This window comes from Colobus angolensis, unplaced genomic scaffold (assembly GCF_000951035.1).
Source record: "Colobus angolensis palliatus isolate OR3802 unplaced genomic scaffold, Cang.pa_1.0 Scaffold204, whole genome shotgun sequence".
NCBI lineage: Eukaryota > Metazoa > Chordata > Mammalia > Primates > Cercopithecidae > Colobus > Colobus angolensis.
This window is the reverse complement of record NW_012115200.1, coordinates 4,428,350-4,446,722: the sequence shown is the minus strand read 5'-3', so window position 1 is coordinate 4,446,722 and position 18,373 is coordinate 4,428,350. Positions and strand designations below refer to the sequence as shown.

Genomic DNA, 18,373 nt, shown 5'->3' with positions numbered 1-18,373 from the left:
TGGACACGCACCCGCGTCCTGGGCTGGCTGACTGGACACGCACCCGCGTCCTGGGCTGGCTGACTGGACACGCACCTGCGTCCTGGGCTGGCTGACTAGACACGTACCCGTATCCTGGGCTGCCCTGGCTCCAGGCATCTCCCTGGGTGGTCTCGAGATGTCGTCACAGAACCCTGAGACCTGCCTCTCCATTCCGTCATGAGGTCCAGGGTGACCAGGGAGCGTCCAGTCTTCATAGAAAGCCCTGCATCCCGGGGCCCCAGGCCAGCTGGTCATCCTGGCCGACTCCCCCTCTCTGTCAGGGTCTGTCTCAGGGTCAGGCTGCAGGGACCCAGCAGATCCCAGGGCCCCTGACTCCACCTGAGCCCGGCTCCAACCACCATCACCAAGCTCATCCAATTCTGCCTCAAACTCCTTTTTCTCCTGAGATGTCGTATTTGAGCAAGACAGAAAGTGTCACAAAGAAACCAAGAGCACGCAGCACCCCACACTTTCTTCTCTGGGGCATGAACGGCACCTCGCAGATGGCTCCACTTCCACAGTCTGGTGTGTGTGTGTGTGTGTGTGTGTGTGTGTGTGTGTGTGTGTGTGTGTGGACAGTCCTGGGGCTTCCCAGTCTAGATGTGGGCACACATGCAGACACATACGTGCACACCCAGCACACACAGGCAGCTGGACACACATCTCTTCTCTCTCCCGAGCTGCACTCTGCCCTGCATCCTGGCTTTTTCATGGCGTGAATCTCCTTCCAGGTCAGGAACCCAGACTGGCCTTCTCTGTCCCATGCCTGGCCCTGCCTCCCTGCAGGCCGATTTCTGCTTCTTCTCTACTCTCTCCCTCCTGCGCCCTGCCTGGTGCCCTGGGGCAGCCCACCTGGCACACCAGCCCCTGACCACTGGCCATCCCCACAGACTCCTTGCTGTGCACGTGCCTCTGGTAGGGGACCTGGCACCTCCCTGTCCCCTCACGGCTCGCCTGGCACTGGCCACAACCACCGCCTCTGCCTTTGCACCTTGGGCCAAGAGCCCCAATGGCTACTCTGCTGCCAACTCCTGGGGTCTCCTGTGCCATCCTGGGGGGACCTGCCACACTCTTGTGCCCGGGCCGGGATCCGCCTCCCTGGGGGACCTGTGACATGCGTGTTTGGGCACACAGGGTCCATCACCTCTGCTCTGATGCCGCTGTGGGTGCTTCTCATGTTCTGTCGTCATGACCGATGCTTCAGTGGGGGCTCTGTGTGACGTCGGTGGGGGCCCCATGTGGCGTCGGTGGAGGCCCCGTGTGACATCACTGGAGGCCCCGTGTGGCGTCCGTCAGTGGGGGCCCCGTGTGGCGTCAGTGAGGGCCCCGTGTGGCGTCAGAGGGGGCCCCGTGTGGCGTCGGTGGAGGCCCTGTGTGATGTCAGTGCAGCCACGTCAGGTGTGCGAACCCTCAATTCCAGGAAGGGGGATGCTGGGTCCCAGGTCACATCTACTTACAATTCTGACAGCTGTGACAAACCCTCCTGATAAATGACCGACCGGTTTACTCACCAGCCGCAGCCCAGGCACCAGTCTCTGCCGCTTTGCCTATCTGGTAGGGGAAACTCACTCGTCGAGTTAATTTGCATTTTCGTAATTATGAATGAGACCAAGCATCTGTTCGTATCGACTCGTAGTTTTAATTTTTTCCTCTAAATCCCTATTGCAAGGACTGTGCTTTCTCCGCTGAGGTGGGGCTGCCGGGTGCCTGTGCACATCAGGGCTCGCCTCAGCCCGGTCGCCACACACGCTTGCTGCGTCTGTTTCCGGCTTCTGACATTGTTTATGCGTCTTCTCACATCCCAGAGCTCTACGCTCTAACGTGTGGAATCCGACCTGTTTGTGTTCAGCAGCTTTGTAGGAGGATGTTCTCCACCCCAATGCGACAGGGACAGCTTTCCTTTGTTTCTGCTAATATTTTTATAATTTTAAAATATCCAGACCTAATCCGTTTGCAGCCTCACTCTCTGGGGTGTGAACTTGGAGAGCACCCTCGGGCTGGCACCGTGAGGAAGGACTCCTCCTGCCCCGAAGCTGTCCTTGGAGCCTCAGATCTCCAGGTCTCTGCATGGCCGTGGGAGAGCCGCCCCTCGGAGCCCAGAGGACGCAGTCGGCCCTCACGGTGCAGAGCCATACGGGGCCCGCCTTGCATCGCTGCAGGGAGCTCAGCATTTTTGCCTTCTGGAAGCTTCTGGCCTGAAGGACGGTGCGCCCTGAAGGAGGGAAACACACCTGTGTGCTCCTGCGGGGTCGGGAGATGGCGACACACGGAGAAACAGATTCCTGTGGGAAACTGTGCTGGAATCAGAAACTGCCGTATCTGACTAAGCCGCCAGGTTTCCGTGGGAAGACTGTGCTGGAATCTGAGAAACCGCAGTATTGGAGTTGCCGGCTAAGAGCAGCTGTTTGAGTGAGTTCCCTGGGGGTCATGTTGTCAGGGAAGGCCCCTTTCAGGAAACAAGGACATCAGAGGCCCCAGGGCAGCAGGATAAGGCTGGACCTCGGGCAGGCGTCTGGCAGAGGAAGGGAGGGTGGCGCCTGCTCTCCAGGCCTGTGGGCCAGAGAACCTGGAGGCTGTCCTGGGAGCACCAAGTGGCCCTGCCTGGCTGGGCTTGGCCGTCAGTGGAGGGGAACAGGCCAGAGGGAGGCTGATCAGGCATGAAATGATCACACCTTGGGCCACAGGGCGACGGGGAGCCGGGTCGAGGAGGTGGACGCTGCAGCTTTCTGCTCCAGGCCTCAGTGTGGTCTGAGCCTGTACCTCCCACAGTGCCTGCACTCACGATGGGCATCCCGGTGGCTCTCGCCTCACGTGGGGACAGGGCCTGGCCACCCGCGGGAAGTGGACGCAAAAACCCCCTGGAGATGCGACTCCTGAGCAAACCCCCCTGGAGACGCGACTCCTGAGCAAACCCCCCTGGAGACGCGACTCCTGAGCAAATGCACTCAAGCCAAATGGGTTTCGGTTCGGCACTGGTTAAAGTTTTTCTCAAAATTGAAAAGGCCCCTCTCTAGCGGGTAGGAAGTGGGTTCCACTCTCTGAGTCTCACTTCAGGAAGCCCCTCGTCCACTCTGCCGGAGATCCTTGGATCAGGGTCCGGGTCAGCCTGGGAGGCTCTTCGTGGCCCTGGGAAGCATTTCTGGTGGACTTGAGGTGACCGGTTCAAAGAACTGCTGGCTGCAGCACTCAGCATGGTGGGTCCGTCACAGCCCGGGCCTCAGGAGGGCACGATGAACACGCACCTGGGGACTCCCGGGGCCGCCTGGGCCCAGACAGGGCCTCGCTGGCCAGGGCTCTGCAGACAAAGGGCTGCGCAGATTTGGGACAGGAACCCACAGAAGGGGCTGGAGCATCCTGCCACACCAGGAAGTGGCTCAGAGCCCAGCGGAGCTGGGTGCCAAGGACCGGGGCACCTTCTGAGCTTCAGTTGGCATCAGCAGAATGGACCAAATCCCATCAAAGACGTGTGAATCTTAAATTCATAAAACCATAAAACCAAGCTCACTGGTTAGCGTTGGAGGATGCTGGATGCACTCACTGCTTTGAAAACGGGTGGATGAAGAGAAGGAGTCGAGCCTCCCACCTCCCTGTCCACAGGGACTGTCTGCTGCGGCTGTCTGGTGTCAATGAGGGTGGCTGTCCTGACAGTGGGAGCCCTGCTCACAAACTGAGGCAAGGACGACCGTGGCAGCTCCAAGGATTCGTGGCGGCCACTGATGGCTGTCGGGGAGCAGAGGGCCTGGTAGGAACCTGAGTCCGACAGCACCCCTGACTATCCTGGACTTGGCCTCAGAGACAAACCACCAGGTTTCTTCAACAAAAACCATAAGGAAGAGAGTCGGGGGTGTGGGATCATAAGAAACTCTGGAGGCATGGAAGCAGCCAGGTGTGTGGATCTCACTCAGATCCCGCAGGGAAATGGCTGGAAGAGCAAGATTCGGGCAGCAGAGGGGGGACCCGAACCCTCAGTCCACACCCACCCAGACTGGGAGTGGCTGTGAACGTTTCCAAGTGTGGCTGAGGCTTTGTGATTACATGTTAAGAGGGGCCTGATCTTTTAGAGGTAAATCTGAGCCCAGTCAGTTGTGGGTCATTTCTGAGGCGGGGTGGAAAGTCTATTCCTTGAAACTTGCTGTAGTTTTGCTAATGTAGCTTTGCATGTGCTGTTCTTATTCTCTCTTTTCTGTATGTTTAAATGTTTCATTGCGAACATTAAAAAATAAAAAGTACCACCCACCGAAAGCCTTGTTCTCACCCAAAGACTGATAATCAATCCAGTGCTGCAGACACACACCATGCTACACACGTGTGCCTGTGACATGTAACACACTACACGCACGCATGCACACACCACATACATGCACACACCACACTGCACACACATGCATGCTACACACACACACCATGATACACTCTTGTGCCCATGACACATAACAGACTACATGTATGCACACACACCACATACATGCACACACCACACTGCACACGCATGCTACACACACTGTACACACATGCACACACACACCACACTGCATACACATGCATGCTGCACACATACACTGCGATACACACTTGTGCATGTGACATGTAACACACTACATGCATGCACACACACACTGCACACACATGCACACTACACATACACCATGCTACACGTGTGCCTGTGACACATACCGCATGCATGCAAACACACCACATACATGCACACACCACATTGCACACACATGCACGCTACACACACACCATGCTACACGGGTACACGTGACATGTAACACGCTGCATGCATGCACACATTGCACACACATGCACACTACACACCACACTGCACACACACACACACACACATGCAGGCTACACACACTCCATGCTACACACATGTGCCCGTGACACATAACACACTACATGCATGCATGCACACACTACACCACAAATATGCACACACGGTAGTTCACACACAGGCATGCTACACACACCATACAACACACATGTATGTGCACCATGCAACACTCATGGCCACAACACACAACATACTACATGCATGGACACACCACATTACACACATGTGCCCATGATACACGCCATACCACAGGCATGTACACATCATGCAACACACATGCTCATGACACACACCACACTGTGCATGCACACGCATTACACACGTGCCCATGATACCATACTACATGCATGCACATGCATTACACACATGTGCCCATGATACCATACTACATGCATGCACACACAGCATACATGTACAAGATGCATACCACAGTACATACATGCACACCATCATACACACATGCACATGAAACACACCACACAGCATACTGCATGCATGTGTGCACAACCCACTCACAGACACAGCATGCCATGCATGTGCACATGAGCACAACATACCACACTACATGCATGCACACACTATACTACACAGATGCACACATACGCCACACCACATACATGTGCAAACACACTATATCATATTGCATGCATATGCACACACCTTGCACACACACACTGAACTACATATACATGCACATGACACACACTATACTGTATACATGTGCACAGAGACACAGACACACAATTGGACATGGACGTGGATACATTCTCTGCCAGGCAGCAGCTGCATGGGTCCCCAGCAGAAGAGGGTGAGCAGAGGTTGGCACACAGCTGGGTGATCTACTGTGGGCTGGGTCAGCTGCCTCGCAGGGCAGCAGGGAATGTAGACTCAGATGGCAGAGGCTGCATCTGAATTCTGGCCCTGCCATGGCCTGGCCAGGCCAGCTAAGGCACGTCTGCACATTTCTGAGCTGTGCTCAGCTTGATTGTGGACAGTGTTCCTTCAGAGTGGGCAGCAGCACTCTTGGCTGTGGCCAACGGCTTGAGCAGAATAAACCCAGACGGTATCTCCCTCAGCCTGGACACAGGGGTGCTGAGCAGCACCAAGCACAGCCCAGATCTCCAGGGGATCTAATACCTGAAGACCCAGAGAACATTTAGCAACACTACATCAAGTTTCAAGGAACAGGAGCAGGGCCAGCCTCTGTGGGCTATGGGTCAGGGAGGATTCCATGAAGGAGATGTGAGTGAAGCTATGAGAAGACAAGAGAGGACACTCCAGGACAAAGGAGCAAGCTGGGCAAAGATGTGGAGGCAAAAGTGTGGACCAGAGATTTGCAAACCTGGCTGAGCATCCAGAGAGCCAGGGCCCACTGCACGTATGCCTACCAGGCACTGCACACACAGAGGGGAGGAGACCAGCAATAACCACTCCTGAGGTGATGCTCTCAACAGTGATTCTCTCAGCCTTGACAATACAACTTAGCTCTGTAGCTCATGCAATGCTGGGGTATTCATTCCTTCCTTCCATTTCCCTTTGTTTCCATCCAGGCACCTGGAATCTATCCGTCCACCCATCTATCCACTTATCCATTCATATGTGCGCCCATTCCCCATCCCCCATCCATCCATCCGCTTATCTATCCATCCACCCATCTAACTACATCTCCACCCATCTATCAACCCATCCTCCACACATCCACCCACCCATCCATCCTCCATCAATCCACCCACCCATCATCCATCCACAAATCTACCCATCCATCCTCCTGTTCATCCGCCTATCAATCCATGTATCTACCCATCCACCCATCCATCCACCCATCCACCTATCAATCCATGTATCTACCCATCCACCCATCCATCCATCCATCCACCTACCTACCTGTCCACCCACCTGTCCATCCACCAACCCATTCATCCACATATCCACCATCCATCTGTCCATCCACCCATCCACCTACCCAGCCATTTAGCCATCCATCCACATATCTACCTGTCCACCAATCTTTCCACCCACCCATTCATCCATATATCCACCATCCACCCATCCACCCACTCATCCATCCACATATCCACCACCTACCTGTTCATAATCCCATCCACCCAACCATCCACACATCCACCTATCCATTCACAAATTAACCATCCATCTATCCATCCACCCTTCCATCCAACTATCTATCCATCTGTTCATCCACCCATCCATCCACATATCCACCATCCACCCATCTACCCATTCATCCATCCACATATCCACCATCTACTTGTTCATCCACCCATCCATCCAGCCACCCATCCATCCACATATTAACCATCTATCTGCCCATCCACCTATCCACCGCCCATCCATCCACATATCCACCATCACCTGTCCATTTACCCATCCACCCGCCCATCCACCCACCTATCCACCTATCCATCCACTCATCCATCCCTCCATTCATCCATCATCAACCATCTATGCTCCAACCATCAATCTATTTATTAGCAAATAACCTTCTGGCTAGTTGTTGGCTGACACTGCCTGCTACACACCTGGTGGAATCAGCAACCTCACTCACCGCCCGCTCTTCTGTGTTGGAAGCATCCCATCTTCATTGAGTGAACCTTACTCAACCTCAGGTCCCAGTTTAAACTCCACCTTCTCACAGTGGCCTCCGGAGGCCTCTGATGCAAACAAGAGCCTTGGAGCCCCATTCTCACGTCCCAGCACTGTTGGATCCCCAGCCTGTGGGTCTCACATCAAGTCTGTCACCTGTGTAGACCAGAACCAGCAAGAGGCAGGACCCCACTCACCCTGCTCTCTGTGAGCCCAGACACTTGCTAAGCCTGCATGTCGTGGATGAATGACAAGCAAACAGGCCAGAAATGGGGGAGGGGTCTGAGTCTTCCAGGCCGGGCCGCTGAGCCCATGGGTGCTCAGGGCAGCAGGGTAGAGAGGGGAGCCACATGGGGTGAAGGCTGGAGAAGTTAAGAAGAGAATGAAAATGACATATAAAAGCCCTAGTGTGTTTGGAAGTTTAGAGACGACTGCTGGAAACAAATGCTTTCCATGGCCACATAGAATAAATCTCACACCCAGACGCTGGGTGGAGGACCAGCCACCCATGGCCACACAGAATAAATCTCACACCCGTGATGCTGGGTGGAGGACCAGCCACCCATGGCCACACAGAATAAATCTCACACCCGTGATGCTGGGTGGAGGACCAGCCAGCAAAGACAAGTGCTGCATGAGCCCGCCCACCCACAAGAGGCACAAAAACAGGAAAATCGCAACCTCTGCTCTGTGCTGTTGGGACAGTGACCCAGGGGCCAGGCAGGGGCTGCTGCCGTCCATCTGGGTGCTGCTTACACAGATGCTCGTGTGAAAATCCATCAAGTTGTATGTTTGTGATATATACATTTTTCTGCATGTATATCTCAATAAAAAGTAAGAAAAAACCAATCTGTTCACATTGTTAAATAACTCAGGGGTAAAGAAGAAATCCCAGTGGAAATAAAAAAAATTAGAAGTAAATGATAATGCAAACATTATATAGTAAAACTCATAGGATGCAGCAAAACTTACATGTTGAGGAACATTCATAGCCTAAGTGCTCTTGCTGATACTGGAAAGGAAGAAAAGCTGGAAGCCAATGACCTAAATGTCCAGCTCAAGTCAGAAAAGGGATGGATCCTAAACTCAGAACGAGGAAAGGAAAGAGAGAATGAAAAACAAGCATCAATGGAAAAGAAAACACAGACACGCCAGAAGAGCAGACGGGACACAGAGGAGGCTCTTCGGAAAAATGAATGCACTAAACAACCCCTAGTGAGACTGAGAAGAGAAAGCGCAAATTAACTGTCCAGTCAGAGAATCAGGGCGACCTGCGGCTAACGCAGCGGCTGAAGAGGAGAGCACCTGCAGCTGAAGGCCAGAGATTTTACAAACATAAAAAGTAGACCCACAGCTGACTCAGTAAGAAACACCAGAGATCAGTCCTGTAAGTACTTTTTTAAGAGGCGGGGTTCTCATGCCGCTGCTCAGGGTGGAGTGCAGTGGTGTAATCTCGGCTCACCGCAACCTGCAACTCCTGGGCTCACGCAGTCCTTCTGCCTCAGCCTCCTGAGTGGCTGGGGCTACAGGTACCTGCCACCACGCCCGGCTAATTTTTAAAATTTTGTGTAGGGACAGGGTCTCACTTTGTTGCCTAGGCTGGTCTCTAACTCTGGTCATCAAGTCATCCTCCTGACTCAGCCTCCCCAAATCTTCCTGTGCTGGGATTCTAGGGGTGAGCCACTGTGCCCAGCCAGTCCTGTAGTTATTAAAAACTGAGCAGTAGTTAAAAATCTTTCCTAAAGAAAACAGATGGCCCTATAAGTGAGTTTTACCAGACTTTCAAGGAACAGATCATCCCATTCTTATATAAACAGCACAAAGAAAGGGAAGGGGTGCTGCCTGTACAGGATTAGAACAATCCTGAGGCCAACACCGGTGAAGACATCAACAGAATGGAAAATCGCCGGTACACTCAAATATGCACAGAAATCTGAAGCAAGCACTAGTAAATCAAATTAAACAGTGTGTAAAAAAGACAAGACACTTGGCCAATTTAGATTTTTCTATGTAAGAAAGAATGATTTAATATAAGAAAATAAAGATGTGACTATAAGAATCTTAATGAAAAAAAATTAAAGGATCATGTCAAAGGATGCAGAAGAAACATCTTGTGAAATTGACACACACTCACGATAAAACTCAGCATCGAGGGGGACTCGTGGTGGAGGCAGCCACTGTTCTGGATGAGGAAGGTGAAAAGCACTTTTTTTAGAATGGGGGATGGGGAGAGTGGTCAGTTCCTCCCTGCGATGGGACAGTGCTCAGCCTCACTCTGCTTCTGTTCCAAGACTCATTGCTGTTCCTTGCAGCATTGAGTAAGAGAAGGAAGGAAAACGTGGAGCAGGACCATGGGATAAGAGGAAAGACACTTGTTTTTTTGTCAGTGATTAATCAGTTAAATAGGAAAACTAAAACAATCTATAAGTTATTAGAAATATTAAAAAAAACTTTAGCAAGATGGCTGGATGTAAAATAAAGATATTAAAGTGAATTGTGGCCAGACACAGTGGCTCATGCCTATAATGCCAGCACTTTGGGAGGCCAAGGTAAGAAAATCACTTGAGCCGAGCAGTTCGAGACCAGCCTGGGCAACAGTGTGAGACCCTGTCTCTACAAAAATTTTGAAAAATTAGCTGGACATGGTGGTACATACTTGTAGCCCCACCTACTTGGGAGGCTGAGGTGGGAGGATCACTTGAGCCCAGGAGGTGGAGGCTGCAGTGAGCCGTGATTGCTCCAGTACACTCCAGCCTGGGTGACAGAGCAAGACCCTGCCTCAAAACCAAATCAAAACAAAAAGAGGACAATGAATTTTAGAATAGAATCAGAAAACATCACATTCCTGAGGAAAATCTAATAAACGATATCTAAGACCCCTACAGCAAAACTATGCAACGTTAAACTAACTTCAGGTGGATGAAATGTGAAACAAAACTTAAAGCTCTTGGTAGAAAATAGCGGTGACTATCGGCTCAGCCTTGAAACAGGAAAGGTTTCTTGTGAAGGTTAGACCCTAACAGAAGAAGAACCATTAAAATATTTGATGATGTTAAAATTGAGCAACCACTTTTCAGCAGAGGACACCGTCAGCCAGCTTTTCTCCAAGTGTGGCTCAAGAGGTTAAACTCTTTCTGTAATGATGCTGAGACGGCATTCGCCTCGGTCACTCTCCCTCCCTCCTGAGCGGACAGTGGAGTTAGGGTTAGGGCTGGGGTTGGGCTTGGGGTTGGGGCTGGGGCCACGTGACGTGATATCACAGCCGACTGAATGCAGAAGCTGCCGTGAAAATCCAGGCGTTTTCCACAACCCAGACGTGAAAGATTTACAAATATACAACCCAATGCCACTCTTCTCACTAATTTTGGAGGGAAAATATTCTTCACAAAAGTGTTATGTATGTTTTTTTTTTTGAGACGGAGTCTCGCTCTGCCGCCCAGGCTGGAGTGCTGTGGCCGGATCTCAGCTCACTGCAAACTCCGCCTCCCGGGTTCACGCCATTCTCCTGCCTCAGCCTCCCGAGTAGCTGGGACTACAGGCGACTGCCACCTCGCCCGGCTAATTTTTTGTATTTTTTAGTAGAGACAGGGTTTCACCGTGTTAGCCAGGATGGTCTCGATCTCCTGACCTCGTGATCCGCCCGTCTCGGCCTCCCAAAGTGCTGGGATTACAGGCTTGAGCCACCGCGCCCGGCCAGTGTTATGTATGTTAACATACAATGGACATTGTGGTTTTTAAATGAATAGATAACTCAAAAAGTCTTGGTTTTAATTTCTAACATCATAATTATGAAGAGACAGAACTCACATAAGCAAATGCTCTTAGGGGCAGTCAGTACTTTTTAGGGTTATAAACCTTCACCGGAGAGGCACTCCTCACCCACATCCCCTATGACGCAGGAAAGAGATGCAGCGCGGTGCCCTCCCATGCACGAGACCCCGGGCCCCTGCCACACCTGCATCCTGCAGGAGCCAGACCCCAGGCCAGACCCCAGATCCCAGGTCCCTACCACGTCCGCGTCCTGTGGAGCCAGCGATCCTCACACTGTGCTCTCCAGCGTGTGGTTGGGGGAGTTCCAGGAACAGATGTACGTCCACCTGCCCCACGAGCCACACTTCCTCCTGGGCATACACCCTAGAGAAACCTCGCCCAGATCTGTTCTCGGTGTATACACCAGGAAACACCTGCACCCCTTGGGGCCCCCACAAGCGGGGATTTAAATGTGGCCTTCACCCGAGGGGATAACACACAGCAGGTGCCACATTATGGCCACACAGTGCTCTGCAGATGAAGTTTAACAAGAATACATAAAAGTCCTGGAAGTCACACATGGCCTGAACTCTTTTCAGAAAGTTTAAAACGGCGCCAATGAAACAATAGGACTTGGAGGAACGAGCAACGTGGGATAAAAATGAAGGAATGAGAGTCCCACGGGGGAACCGTGGAGTGGGGGGACCGGGCACAGGCTGGGCTGAGGTCACGTCCAGGTCTGAGCTGGATTACGATGTGACTAGGAATGCAAGCACAAAACTAAAACACCCTCACGTGCACCAGGAATTACAGCCATGAGGTCACGTGCCACATCACAGCTACCAGACCACGTGCCACATCACAGCTACCAGACCATGTGCCACATCACAGCCACGAGGCCACACACACCACACCACGGCCACCAGGCCACACGCCACACCACGGCCACCAGGCCACACGCCACACCACAGCCACCGGGCCACGTGCCACAGGGGCTTGGGTTCTGGGCACTGGGGTGCACTAAAACATAGGACTCCCACAGCAGAGGCCCCCCGAGGCACCCTGCCCACCTCCCAGGGCAAAGGGCTCCAGGCTCACTTGTTTCAAAGTGAAAGTAAGAGGGATGCAGGGAGCCATCCCCAAAACTCTTCTTTGTTTTTCACACAAGGTCTTGCTCTGTTGGCCAGGCTGGAGCGCAGTGGTGCCATCTCGGCTCACTGCAGCCTCGACCTCCTGGGTTCAAGAGATCCTCCTGCCTCAGACTCCCAAGTAGCTCGGACCACAGGCGTGCACTACTGCGTCCAGCTAATTTTTGTGTTTTTAGTAGAGACGGGATTCGCCATGTTGGCCAGGCTGGTCCTGAACTCCTGGGCTCAAGTGATCCACCCCCCTCGGCCTCCCAGAGTGCTGGGATTACAGGAGTGAGCCCCCATGCCTGGTCCCCAGACTCTACTTTCAAGGTCAAATTTTAAGGTCATGACACAGCCGATGGGCTTTTATTGGGAAGATCTTTGAGTTCCTAGTTACTTGTTTATTTGTTAAGGATTGCGTTACTTTCTCTGCCGTGGGCTTTGTGACAGTAGGAACCACCAATGGGCCACTCCCTGCCCGGGGACAGAGCCCAGCCTGATGGACGGACCAAACCTGAGGGCCGCAGGGTGACTCTGACCTTTCCAGCCGGCCACGAAGGTGCTGACCCCGAGGTGCTGGGCTGCTGTTGCCCAATGGGTCCCACACAAAGGGTTCCTGAGGGGCTACACGGGGGTCTGCTCTGGGAGCAGCAGCCTCTATGACTCGGGCGATGAGGCCCCCAGGGTGGCCCACGCCCACACCCATGCCCGGAGCTGTGCCTGGAGGCCTTGTGTCTCTGCAGAGGCTGCGAGTGACCCGGCTGCTAACTCCCTCAGAGGAGCTGTGATTCCCCGCCGACCATCACTGGTCATTTTGGTCACTTTTAACATGTTAAGTGTAGTAAGTTCACATTCCAGAAAACATGCTATAAAATGATTATGATGACAAACGTGGCTGAAGCCGCTGCTCCCACAGTCTGTGCGGACCTGCAGAGAACACTGCAGGGGACGAAGCTGGGTGTGCCCCAGAGGCCGTCACTACAGCCCAGTGAACCGGGCTCCGCTCCTGGCCAGAGGCCAGTCGCAGAGGCTGCCCCAAGGCAGGTGCGTTTCTGAGTTAATGGCAGAGGCCACCTTAGAGGTAAAGGGGGGGCGCGGCGTGTTACCCCCACCGGCACTTACCTCAAAGGTGTTCCCGGTCACGTCGAACTCCGGGGGAACGAAGGCACCCTCAGGGTCATCTTAGGGAGGAGAGAGAAGGAGAGAAGGCTTCTAGTCACACCTGCGAACCTGAACCCGCCAGCCGGGAAGGTCCCCTCCCCGCAGACCTGGCGTTCCCAGACCATTTTAGGCTGCGAAAAAGGGAAATTAGCTCCTTAATGGTTATGGCGGGAAATGGGTTCCAAAGTGGAAGAGGGAAGGGTTCTACCACTTTCCCAGGAAGGAAGCTGAAGACATTCACCAGGGAAAACCAGCTCCCAGGCAGGGCCCACGCAGTGGGAGCAGGTGGCCCACCGAGGCAGGGGTGTCCCACCCTCCCAGGCCAGCGTCCACTCACAGCAGGGCCAGCGGGACTGGCCCAGGGGAGACAGAAGAGGCGCACAGCCTGCCCTTAGGGGAAGTCCCGAGCGGGGCGCGGTCGGGGCGGGTTGAGTGTCCCTCTGGCGTCTGAGAGTGGGTTTGACTGCCCTGGCACAGCAGGCACCCCACGGACCCTCGGCCACTCTCCAGCCTGAGTCCCTCCTGAGGAAGAGAAGGTCTCCACAGGAAACCCGGGTCCAGGCTCCCAGCGTCTGCCCCGGCAGAGCCTGTGCTCACATCCACCCCGAAAGGCACCTCCGCCCCGTGCCCAAGGCTGCCTCACCGCTGAGCTGCTCCATGAAACACACGTTCCCGCTGGTGTTGAAGGCCAGGGTGTCAGGCGTGATGCACAGGCTCTGGAAGATGGCGGCGTGGGCCACACTCCGCATGGACAGGCTGCACTCCAGGCACACGGCCCAGGCTTCCTGCTCGCTGAGGCCACGGTCCCGCAGGGAGAGGATGTCAGCCAGAGACACATTCTCCTGTCAAGACAGGCCCTGGCCGTGAGCCCAGCAGGACCCTCAGCCGGGCCCCGGCACCCCCGCGGAGACGATTCCATGGGGAAATGGACGGCTCGTGGCAGCGTTTCAATGCGTGGGTCAGGGAAAGGGCTTTAGGCCACATCTCATTTTGTTTCAAGAGTGGTCCTGCTGTTCCCCGGACGTCAGAGTCATGGAACATTTGGTGGCACCATCAGTGTGCTGCCTGGAACAGGTGTCTGCTCCTGGAGCCTGGGCACGGGGCGTTCCTCCCAGAGGCTCGGCCAGAGCTGCTGGGTCACCTGCTCCCTGGGGCACCCCTGGCCCCACAGGCTCACGGCTCGACTGGCCTGTGGAGGCTGCCAACAGACGAGTGAGGCGACCGAGTTGAGATCCCCCACTGTGGACTTGTGCAGAGCTAAAGGGGCGTGACGCTGACACACTCACACAACGCACAACCACACGCGCTGCCAACATTTGTTCCAGGCAGTTCACACCGAGCACATAGTCACGGTGGTTCCCTCCACATGGCCCGGCCGCCCCCATGTGGACCCACCTCCAAATCTGAGTGGGCTCCTGGACTCCGTGAGGGCTCAGCTGTGACCATGATGGCTGCCACCAACACCCACACCCCCATGAACATGCACACGCACAAACATCCCCACCTAGCACACGTGTGCTCACCCTCAGACACACATCCCCATACATGGATCCCACACACACGACAACACGGCACGCTCATACACTGACACTCCGACGCTGGTGCAAGGTGTGTGCACACTGAATCTCACCACTTCAGTCCCACCACTGCTCACACACACTCACTCTCATCGCTTCCCACACTCACAGTCCCACTGCTTCTCACACACCACGGTCCCACCACTTCTCACACTCACAGTCCCACCGCTTCTCACACGCACTCACGGTCCCACCGTGTCTCACACGCACTCACGGTCCCATCGCTTCTCACACACACTCATGCAATGAGAACGGACAGCCTTATGCACTCACAGACCTCACACTCACATACATACTACATGCCACTGCACACATGCCTAACACTGACCACATGCAGGCACACTGAGACACATACGTATACCTGCACACACGCACACACCCATTCCCACACTTGGTGCACACACCCTCACAGGAACACCCAAGGCTGCACTTGCACGTACCCCAGACGTGGAGCTGAAGGCCCTCTTGGGTGGGCTGCTCCCAGCCAGGGCACCCCACGTGCAGGTAGGAGGGGGTGGCTGGGGGCTGCAGCCTGGATGCATGTGGGTGAGGTCAAGAAAGGCTCCGGACACGGGGCCTCGGAGGACAGGGCAGGTGAGGAGGAAGCAGAGGCCCCTTCTCCCCCATCCCTGACTTCCCCTCTCTCCCAGTGCACAGGGCGGCTCTGGCTCTACGGGTGCCACTGGGCGGAGGTCCTGAGAGGCACCTCCCACCTCCAGCCCCCCCACCATGCCCCAGCGGCTGGCACTGCCCACCATGCCCCAGCGGCTGGCACTGCAAGAGGCCCTCCAGGCACAGGAAAGGCATGAAGGGCTCAAACCAAAGCAGGAGGCCAACAAGTGACGGAATCAGGGCACAGGCGCCTGGTGGGGCCTGGCCACGGGGCTGGGTCTGCGTCTGTCCGTGGGGTCTTGGCACATCCCCCATCCATCTCCTTCTTGGGGTCCAGGGATAGACTTGATGACATCATTTCCCAGGCCCTTCCAGCTCTTTCTATCGCAGGAATCTCCCTGCCCCATTTCTGTGTTCGCCGATTGATCAAAGGTGTCTCTGATTTGGGCTCAAGCCTGCCGTCCTCTTTGTACCGCCCAGGACTCCTCAGGATTCCAGAGAGTCTGAAGCTCCCAGCGACACCTGTGGGGCTGGTTAAAGAGGCGCCTGGGCGCTGGGTACACACAAACACATGCACACACGTGCACACACCCGTGCACCTGTACACACAGGCACACACATGTGCACAGGATACACACATGCACACGGTGCTACGTGCCCACGCATACACGCCTGCAAACATGGGCACAGACGTGCACTAAGCGGTAAATAAGTCTGAGGACCCCATAGGTTGTGCTGCTTAGGAGGAAGGGAGCCAGCATGACACGTGTCTGAGCCGGTCCTTGTTCCCCTGCGGGGCCCTGGGGGGCCTTCTGGCTGTTGCTCACGGGTCAGGGGCCTGCTGCCAGCTCACACAGCGGTGTCGAGACCTGTGGACCTGGGAAGGGAGCCAGGTCAGCCGTGCCAGCAGGGCCACCCCTTGCGCACAGCACACCCTCCTGCCCAGACCCAGAGGGGAGACACCTGCCGGTGGGCAGCCCCCTCCTCCCCTCAGGGAAGCCGGACACCTGGGGCCCCTGGCGCCTAGGAGAGGCGGGCATGTCTGAATTCCATCGGATATTCTCTGGATGATTTTAGGGGTGAATTCCATGGGGTCTGTGGCTGAAGCCTCCCCTCAGGATTGTCTCAGCCCCTCTGGTGCACACTGTCTAGAGGGTGGGCTTCTGTTCACACAGGGTCCTGAGCCAGCGGGGTCCCCCGGCCACCCAGGGGGTCTTGTCATGTGCTGAGGGCTCCCAGGCCTGAACTCTGGGCCCCAGGTCACCTGCCCTCTGGGACCTGCAGCCTCCACCCTGTCCCGGCACAGGTGAGAGGAATTACTCCCGGCACAGGTGAGAGGAATTACTCCCGCTTGCCTGAATCCACAGTGGCTGGATGAGCGAGGAAGGGTGTCAGACAGGCCTAAGAGGCCGGAACAGGACGGGAGAGACTGGGAGAGACACAGGCAGCACTCGCTAGCCTCGGGACCCCAAGTCCGCGGGGGCCCCACCCACATCCCAGCAGACACCCCCACGACCACCTCCGAGGTCAGGAGCCATTTGGGCGTCCCACAGTCACCTCCAGAAGGGGCCCTTGGAGACCCTGGGGCTCTAAGCCTTGCTACCAGGTGGGTTCAAGCCCACAGCTGGGCCAGAAGGCTTCGTGCTCAAGTAAAATACACCCAGCTGGGCTGCGGGGCTGCCGAGGTGGCCTGGACAGGAGTTTAATGGGCCGTGGCAGACACTTGGGAAGGAGGTGACGTGCTGTGAATAGCAACGCCGGCCTCGGCTGGCAGACGCCTGTCTCTCTGCCCGGCGCCCCCTCCTGCGCACCTGCCTGCCCAGCACCCATGAGGGCCCCACGGCAGGCTGGGGCCTCGTGACTTTCCACACTTCAGCCTCTCCTGCCCCTGCTAATACAGTCTGACCTTGTCGTGGCTGGCCAGCCTTCAGCGACTCCGTCTGCTGGCACAGACCCAGCCTCTTGAGCAGGCCCAGAAGATTCTTCATGACCCAGCCCAGCGCACCGACCACCCACCCTACCCCTCGCCATCCCTAGCAAGGTGTGCCCGGGTGAGCCATGGGGTAGGTCTGAGCGCGCGGACCACCTAAGACCTGTTCCTTGCAGGGCAGGAAAGACTGGTTCGCACTTTGCAATTGTGTGGCCGCGAACTCCACCCCCATCCCAGGTGGGAGGAGGGATTCGGGAAGGCAGGTGGACATGGACCCCCAGGACGGGGCTGCTCTCCAGGACAGCCGCACATCAGCCAGTCCCTGGGTCTCAGAGGGCAGGGCACACTTCCCACCGAGGACCCTTATCTCATGAAAGTCCCCATTAGGGGCTTCTGTGCATTCAGAAAGCTCCAACACCCCCCGCCACACTGCCAGGCCGACTTGGAGCCAGGGTTACACGGGGACGCCGGGATCATTTGGCACATTTCGAATGCACTGTCTTATGACCAACCAATTCTTTCAGCCGTGGGATTCTAACAGGACCAATACAAAACTCCAGTCACTGCTGGGAGCACTGGCTGCCAGTCCCCAGAGGCTTCCTGACAGCCCTCTCCACACTGCCAGGCCCCACCACATACCCACCTTCTCCTGACAGCCCTCTCCACACTGCCAGCCCCCACCACAAAACCACCTTCTCCTGACAGCTGTCTCTACACTGCCAGGCCCCACCACAAAACCACCTTCTCCTGACAG

At 55.4% G+C, this 18,373-nt stretch overlaps 1 protein-coding gene across 1 annotated transcript in view; it reads right to left on the bottom strand.

Annotated features, from left to right (window-relative positions):
• The window catches only part of KNDC1 (kinase non-catalytic C-lobe domain (KIND) containing 1), a 61,736-nt gene that overhangs the window by 39,827 nt on the left and 3,536 nt on the right, over positions 1 to 18,373 (bottom strand). Inside the window, exons 2-3 of the mRNA XM_011941974.1 lie at positions 14,144 to 14,342; positions 13,462 to 13,520 (exon numbers count right to left, since the gene is read on the bottom strand). Of these exons, the coding sequence (XP_011797364.1) occupies positions 13,462 to 13,520; positions 14,144 to 14,342 (258 nt within the window). The remainder of the gene's footprint in view (positions 1 to 13,461; positions 13,521 to 14,143; positions 14,343 to 18,373) is intronic.